Raw genomic sequence first — 7,691 nt, 5'->3', positions numbered from 1 at the left:
GGGGGGGGGGGGGGGGGGGGGGGGAAGGTGATGAAAATAGATCCAGGGTGGCCATGTCTGATTTCACCTGGGCCATACAACCAAAGCTCCTGCCAGACTGGCCTGCCCATCGAGACAGGTGTAGAAGCAGGGCAGATGGGGAGAGCTGTGTAAACTGCTGTGGGGGCACGAGCCCAGCTGTTCAAGTCGCACCCCTTTGACAGTAGGCAAAAGCCTTGTCAAATGGATTCACAACTAGTAGTAACATGTGTGTCCAACCCAGCCTCTCGTGGACCCTCTGGGTACTTGCTCCGATGTGGATAGGGAGCTCTGTAACTCCATCTACAGGACGGGACTGTATTTTCTCACATGGCATGTGCAGGACGTGGGTCAGCCCCAGAGATGGGTAAGGTACGGCCTTTTGGCCATCCTGGCTCTCCTCCCCACTGCAAAACGGCTGTGATTTTGTCCTCTGGCTAAAACGGGTCCCAAAGGAAGTGCTGAGTTGGCTGGAGAGAACAGCCAGGTGCTTGGGGTCTGGCTCTGTCCAAATCAAGGTGCCTCCCTGTGCAGTTGCTCCTCCATTTCCAGTTGTCCTTCTCATGTCCTTTGACCTGTTGGCAGCACAGCCTGATGCAGCCCCAGAAGGAGGGAGATGCAGGGGGTATAAGCCGTGGTGTCTAACCATGTGGGATCAACACAGGACAGAGACGTCTGGATCTGAAGTGAGGATGGTGGAGACTTAGCTCTGCATTGGCCTACGTGCCATAGAGGATATTTTGGTTCTTTCAGCTAAAATCGTGGGAGTGACGCATGATGCAAGGGAGAGGTGGCCTCCACCATAGCCTTGGCCATATTCAGCTGGTGAGGTCCCACTTCCCAATGACCTACATTACAAATGGCTTCGAACAGGTTCCTTCCAAGTGGGAGCCAAGATCCAGGCCCCTTACTGCCACACAGGTTGGATTTGCTTCCCGCTGGCCAATGAAAAGGCTCCCACTGATTCTGGGGCGGGGGGTGCAGGTGATTTGCTGTTCGTCCTGGCATTGTGGATTGTGCACAGACACTGCGTGACTTAACGTTTCTGTTGCTTCTCCAGAATGAGAGAGGCCTCATCACGCCCCAAGCGGGAGTATAAACCTAAGCCCAGAGAGACGTATGACTTTGGAGAGACCGACCAGTCCAACGGGGGCTTCGCTTGCAATCCTGCCCCCAAAGTTTCAGGTAACGAGGTCCGGTGTGTGCTACCCTTGTGGTCGCTGGTCTGGCAAGCAGCAGCCCTCAAAGGGATGGAGGGGATTTGCTGTACCTGGCAGATGAAAGGGTTCCTCTGCTGCATGTGCCTCAGACAGCCCAAAAGGTAGCAGAGATGCTTTGAAGCTGGGGCCTTCTGCCATCACAGCCCTTGGGTCCAGCAGGCAGTGCCCTGTGGCAGGCTGGTAGTTGTCTCAGAGTGGTAGATAGGAATGGGGGGTGCTTTTTCCCTCCCTCCATCCCCTGCATGTTGCATTCCAGCCCCTCTGCCAAACCCAGCATGTAGGATCCCCTCCCTCTCCCACCCCACACTTCTTAACTGCTCTCTCCCCTGGGGGTGACCGAGGGATTTCCTTGCAATGTTGTTTTTAAGCATGTCTCTTTCTTTTTATTTGGAAGCAGCTTCCTCCTCTTTCCGATCCGACAAGCCATCCCGGACCCCAAGCAGGAATATTTGTGAGTTCCCCCCCCCACCCCCACCGCATGCTACGTGGCTCTCACTCTGCTCCCTCTTCCTCACGCTAGCTGCCATTTGGAGTCACTAACACTTTGTCAGCCAAAGTTTTCTGTGCTTTGTTCAGCAATAAAAATCTGAGCTGATTCTTGCCCCTCTAGCAGCTGACATGGACGGCTTGGCTGTAGGTGTAGGGAAGGTTTGGACCCATGCGTGATTCGATTTATAGGCCAAATGCTGAGAGTTTCCTGCACCAGATACATGTGGTGAAGGCATTTGGATAATGTAACCTACACACATGGATATTCCGCCTTGCCCATGCAAGTCTCTGACCACAAAGGAAATGAGAAGCTCCTTTGGTGACAACCTGTTACTGTTACAAATGGCACATCCAGCTTCCACCCCTTCTTTTCCTTTTGGACTTCTGGGCTTTTGCAGTCACAGCAGCGCAGCCTGGAGCTGGTGACAGAGCCAATAATGCTTGGACATACTGTGCAGGGTTTGTAGCCTAATCTCTGAACAGAGGAGAGCAGTGGAGAGCTGGAGTGGTTCCCTTTTGAGAAGCTGTGGTGAGTTTGGGGTAGGACACTACAGATCAGTGGATCTGTTCAAGGGAGCAAAGAGAGCAGGGTCTTATGCTTGGCTCAGGCAGGAGAAGGGTCTGCTTGGAAATGCCGGAGTGGTTCTTGAACATGGGCGCATGGATCGGGCAGGTGAGAGATGGGGTTGGACTGCATTCGGTTTTGGGAGTTGTGGGCTAGGTTATGTCAAAATAGAGCTCCAGAGAGTAAGTTTGTGGGAGGGATGTCATTGCAGAGCCCAGGTCAGGGAGACTCTTGGCACGGGGTTGTGCCATGCTTCCTGCTGCATGTTCTCTGGTGTTGGGCTTGGCTTGGACGCTGGTTCCTCAGGCCAGCAGCTCACTTGCTGGTGGGGAATCTTTGGAGCTGGGAAGTGGCAGGGTTCATTTGGGAAGTCTTGTGAAAGGTGGACCTCCTGATGCTGCTGCTTGTAAGATTTCCCACATCTTTCTCCAGCCTTGGGTTACTACTTTCCTCTGGAAGCTTCATCAGAAACTCTGTCCCCAGCCCTTTAGAAAAGCATCTCATGCCTCCATCAGCCTGACCAGCTCCAGAGCAATGCTGGGTGGAGCTGCAGCCACAGAGCCTGGAAACCTGCCTAGGGCTGCAGTTGTTCCCCTCCGATACCACAGGCTGGGTTGCTTGGGCTCATGCAACAGGCAGCCCTGAACAGTTAATGGACCTTGGAGGCAGATCCCTGAATAGTCACTTAAAGTTACATCCAGGCCAGTCCTGGAAAGCATCTGGAGTAAAAGGCCAGGGTACAGGTAAAGAGGCAAGTGCTCTGAAGACCTGGATCCCAGCCTGTGGCCAACACACTGACTTAAACCCATTGTGAAATGCCCCAGGCGCCCTGGGTTTCCTTTTACCATAGGAAGATTTGTGACCTTGTGCCTTACTGTCCTCATCTATTACTATAAAAATGGTCTGAAGTCCTCTAAGAGTTGCTGCAGCATTGCACAGCCCTTAGGCCAGGTTAAGAGGCTGCCCCTTCCCCCGCTAGTCTGGGCTGGTGTTCAAGGAGGTAACTGGCACTCCTCTGGATTCTGCCCACGTGCGCCAAGCATCCTCCCTGGTCGTTTGGTAGAAGGTTGCACCTCTCTACTGGAAAACTTACATTTTCCCCCTCTTAGCAAGCGTGAAAAACTTTCTTTCCTTTCTGATTTAAGGGAAACAGCCTTGTTTTTATTGCATTTTCCTGCCTGCAGCTAACTTTCACTTGGCTGGAGTCTAGCTACCTTTTTTTATTAACTGGATGGAGTTCAGAGAGCAACCAACAGGGCTGGATTGAGGGGCATGGTGGGGGGGGGGCTGAGTTTTGAGGAAAGCCATAAAACAGATGCCTGGAGCAGGAGGGCAGGGAAGCCAGCAAACTGGTGGGGGCGGTCCCTAGGCTGCAGACTGGCTTGAACACTCGTCAGGGAGTTGTAATAGATTGAAAAGGCAAACCTGGGGCAGTGCACTCAGCCAGGCTCTTAAAACCAGAGCTGTACAGGAAGAAACTATTCTGCCTGGCAGGGAATGGACCTGCTGGGCTGGCATTGCCCTGGGATCTCGCCTCTGCCATGGACCACCAGTCAGAGCTCCCACCCTCTGCCCAGCAGAGGAGGATTGCAAGGAGAGCGGTGGTGACCAGGGAGCCCTGGGAAAGGCTGTTCAAAGTGTCTGGGTCCACATGAGCTGCCATGATCCAGGTGCCAGCCTCATTCTGCTCTGTCTCTCCCCAGCTCACCTGGACCAGCCCTGCTGCAAGGCGCTCTATGACTTTGAACCCGAAAACGACGGCGAGCTAGGCTTCAAGGAGGGCGACATCATCACGCTGACCAACCAGATCGATGAAAACTGGTACGAGGGCATGATCAACGGGCAGTCCGGGTTCTTCCCGCTCAACTACGTGGAAGTGCTGGTTCCGCTACCTCAGTGAAACTGCCTCCCCCATTCCCTCCCGCCCCCCCCATGTCATGCACCGCCAGGGAGAGAGGGGCACTGGGCTCCTGCGCTCCATCCTCATCTCGACACTAGTCCTCTTCCAGGGGCGGGGGGCATGAGAGCATGGTAGAGCCAACTCGGTGTCAGGTGATGAGCAGGGAACAAGCCACGAGGGCTGGGCGGCCCCCTCTGAACTGCTCTTCTGGTGCTTCAGCTCAGTACTTTAAGCCCTGCCAGGTTTGTCCTTGTCACTTCTGTCTGCAGGGGAGAGAGGGGCCTGCACTCTGCCCACAGATGAACATGGGAGGGTGCAGACTGTGTTGGCGCAGGGTGGGGGACCAGCAGGGTGTTGGCACCTCCGGTCTGCCATGGGAGAGGGTTTGGCCACCAGCCCCGCACTGTGAAGGAGGCTGGCAAAGTAGCAAGGACTTGCAGTACCAGCTGCAGCTTGGGTTGAGCAGGCTCCTGTTGAACACTACCAGCAAACGAGTTCCTGGGGAGGGGGCAGAGGTCAGGCACTGCTTATGTGCCCAAGGTTCACGTCTGTCCCAGCACTGTGGGGAACACTTCCTTCATGATGCTGGGCAGGGGAATGGCTTCCTTCCATCTTCTGCTGCCCCCGTTGGTCTGTCTTGCCCACCTGCCCCCTTCCTGGACAAGAAAAGAGCCCCACAGAAGGAGGGATCCAGAGAGACGCTATGAAGCAGCATGAAAACACTAAGCTGCTCCGAGGTTACTTCCCCTTCACATGTTCTTTGTGCCAGGCCTCTGTGCCCCTCTTCATGCCCTCCTCCTCTGTGGCCAGCATCTAACCATAATCTCTTCCTGGGCTGCTTTATGCTCATGCCCTGAGACTCCGTGGCTCTTTCAGGTGGGTAGAGTTGAATTGGTTCCTCTGGGAAGGTCTCTACCACCGGATCTGGCACTGTCTTTGGCATGGGATCATCCCCATGTAGCTGAGGCCAACCGTAGCTAAGGGGCCATCGACAGCAGACGAGCAGGTTGCGCTGAAGTAGCTGTTTAGACCATGCACCACTGACCTGTCCAGGATGCCCTCGTCTCCCTCCCTGTGTCACTTCATGTTCAGACGTTCTCCTTCCCCTCTTACGAAGCTCTGGAAATCTCCACGCAGCCCAGCCAGAGCTCACCCTGGGCTCCTTGGAGCTGTTCAGCAGTCTCCAGTCTAATCCTTATGTGCCTTTCCCAGCTCTTTTGAGCTCCTTGTCCTCCAGAGAGCCCCTTGGTGCAATGCAAGAAGCCGCCTACTTGCTAGGTTCATAGGCCTCTTAACTGGTCCTGTTGCTTCATTTCTTGTGTGTGAAGGTTGCGTGGGACAAGGACCTCTCTCCTCTTGTGTCACGTGTTTAGTAGTGGTCCTTTTCCCTTTTGCTTCCCTGCCTGGTGCCACCAGCTCTAGTCCGATGCAGAGAGAGCCGGGTCATGGTGGCAGAAGCCAGTGCTCCTGGCCCCAAGAACTGACCATGTACAGAATGAGGTGGTTCCACCAGGGATTGGAGCTGGGGGCAGCCTCCTGCCCTTCCCTATCTAAGGTGCTCCTCTCTGGGCACCCATCCTGTTGCTGGCAATAGGATAAATTCAACCCCTGAGGGTCATCCATAGCTCCTATAGCTGACCTGCTTCTCCAAAGTGCCTGGAAGCCAGGAGAGGCTCTGGACAGGGGATCCTATCTCACCAGCAGAGGTGGAAGTTCAGCTGCTCTGGCATTGACTGCACTCTTCCCCCCCCGCCCTTGCAGGGAGGGACTGGACTTGCCTGTGTGGGTGGAACTGAGTCCTAAATCCCATCCTGCAGAACACAGCCCTTCCTTTCCTTGAGCCCATTTGCTGTGAGGGAGCCAAAGCAAAGGGGTATCTCTCCTTCCTTCTGGGGTGTAGGTGGCTCTCTCTGCTGCTGACACAGCCGGGGTGGTGCAGTGACCTCGAAAGCCATGCTATGCCCAGGCTGGGCTTCCCCTCCTGTCTGCTGTGCCTAGCACAGGATCAGCACCACCTGGGCTGTCCCAGCAGCTGCTCCAGCTCACCACCACCCAGGCCTTGCTTCAGCACCTGTGTATTTATTTCATGGCAGTCCTCCCTGCCAGGCCTGGGCACCAGCCTGTATTTGCGCACGTGCCTCGGTGCTTCCTGCCCCTATCTGCTCAGTCTCCTGTTACGTATACACCAAGAACCTTTTTAACACTTTTAACCGTGCATGTCTATGTTTATTCTTCCCGTTGATTGCTGTCACCGCCACGACTCACAGCTGGGGCTGTGACCAGAGCAGGCTCGTGCTTCCAGTCACAGGCTCCCTGCCCCTACAGCCCTTCATGCCCCTGGGGCCTGATCCTGCTCTCAGGGAGGCAGTGGGGACAGGACCCAGCCCCCTCTACATGGTTGGAGGGAGGGAACTCTGTCCTGCCTGTTCCTCGCAGCAGAGCTGTCGCGCACACTGACACTGATGCGGAGGTCGGGACTCCTCCCTCTCCCAACCCGGTGGCCTGGCCCCGTTGCATCTCTGAGCTCTGGCGTAGGCTCACTTGGGTTGAATGAGTCTGTGTTTAGTCAGGACAATTTATTAGGTCTCCTTTTGTAATGGCATTTCCTTGTTTTAAGGGGAAAGGTCACAACTCTGGACTTGTAACCGCTCAATAAAAGTATTAAATGGGGTTTTCTTCTTTCTAAAGCATTTGCCCTCTTCTTGAGCAGCAGGGAGGGGCCTTGCAGCCAGGGCATGGGGAGGGGGCAGTCACCTGCTTAGCAGGGAGGGCAGTGGGGAATGTGCAGGGGTGCCTCCTCATCACTCAGCTGCAGCAGGCTTAGGGGAGCAAGGCAGACCCTGCAACTGAGGGCAGGGAAGGTGGGCAAGCACCCTTAGCATTGATGGTGTCACCTTCCAGCAGATGCATCCTTGGGTGATGGAGGCTGCAGACACCAGCACCAAGAAGGTGTCTGCAGGGAGGCTGTACTCCTGGGATATGGGCAGGGATGGAGCGATTTGTTTGCTTGGCTGAGAGGCCATGGGCTGTGGCTGCAGATGGAGTAGGAGCTGGCCCCAGCCATGTGCCCTTTAGCCCTGCCCACAGAACAGCCATCACACCAGGGCACTAGATTGCTTCTCTTTAATCAACTACCACGTCCACAATAACTTACAGCCAGAGAGAGGCTCCTCCGCAACCCGCCCTGCTACACTACCAGCACTGCCAAGGCACCAGAGCAGCTGTCCACATGCACCCTGGCACTGGGCTGTGTTGGGCAGGCGCCGGCCCCTTTGGGGAAAGCAGCCAGGGCTTTAGTGAGGGTCTCTCCCCTCCATGCCCTCAGTCACCAGCAGGGCCTGGACCTGGGCTTTCCACTAACAAGCTTCCTAATGAGTCACTCAGGCTCTGATGAGCTACATCCCCCATGCAGGGGCTGCTGTGCTGCTTGCTCAGGGCACCAGGCCGGTTTCCACATACAGCGAAGGCACCAGTCTGCCATCAGCTCCTGCCTGGCTCA

The 7,691-nt window shown here is 55.4% G+C and overlaps 2 protein-coding genes across 4 annotated transcripts in view; one reads left to right on the top strand and one right to left on the bottom strand.

The window, feature by feature from the left end:
• The window catches only part of SH3GL1 (SH3 domain containing GRB2 like 1, endophilin A2), a 56,080-nt gene extending 51,463 nt beyond the window's left edge, over nt 1–4,617 (top strand). Inside the window, exons 8-10 of one of the 3 annotated variants that reach the window (XM_019513403.1) lie at nt 1,079–1,203; nt 1,633–1,689; nt 3,996–4,617. In XM_019513403.1, coding sequence (XP_019368948.1) covers nt 1,079–1,203; nt 1,633–1,689; nt 3,996–4,192 — 379 coding nt within the window. In that variant the 3' untranslated portion in view covers nt 4,193–4,617. The remainder of the gene's footprint in view (nt 1–1,078; nt 1,204–1,632; nt 1,690–3,995) is intronic. The other 2 variants (XM_019513405.1, XM_019513406.1) reach the window with 2 other exon arrangements.
• Nucleotides 4,618–6,423: 1,806 nt separating this feature from the next.
• The window catches only part of MPND (MPN domain containing), a 16,036-nt gene continuing 14,768 nt past the window's right edge, over nt 6,424–7,691 (bottom strand). Inside the window, exon 10 of the mRNA XM_019513400.1 lies at nt 6,424–7,224. Within this exon, the coding sequence (XP_019368945.1) occupies nt 6,994–7,224 (231 nt within the window). The 3' untranslated portion in view covers nt 6,424–6,993. The remainder of the gene's footprint in view (nt 7,225–7,691) is intronic.

The sequence above is a fragment of the Gavialis gangeticus genome, unplaced genomic scaffold, assembly GCF_001723915.1.
Source record: "Gavialis gangeticus isolate Ggan-Ray unplaced genomic scaffold, GavGan_comp1, whole genome shotgun sequence".
In the NCBI taxonomy this organism is placed as follows: Eukaryota; Metazoa; Chordata; order Crocodylia; family Gavialidae; genus Gavialis; species Gavialis gangeticus.
The sequence above is the reverse complement of the archived record's forward strand: the minus strand, read 5'-3'. Positions and strand labels throughout refer to the sequence as shown.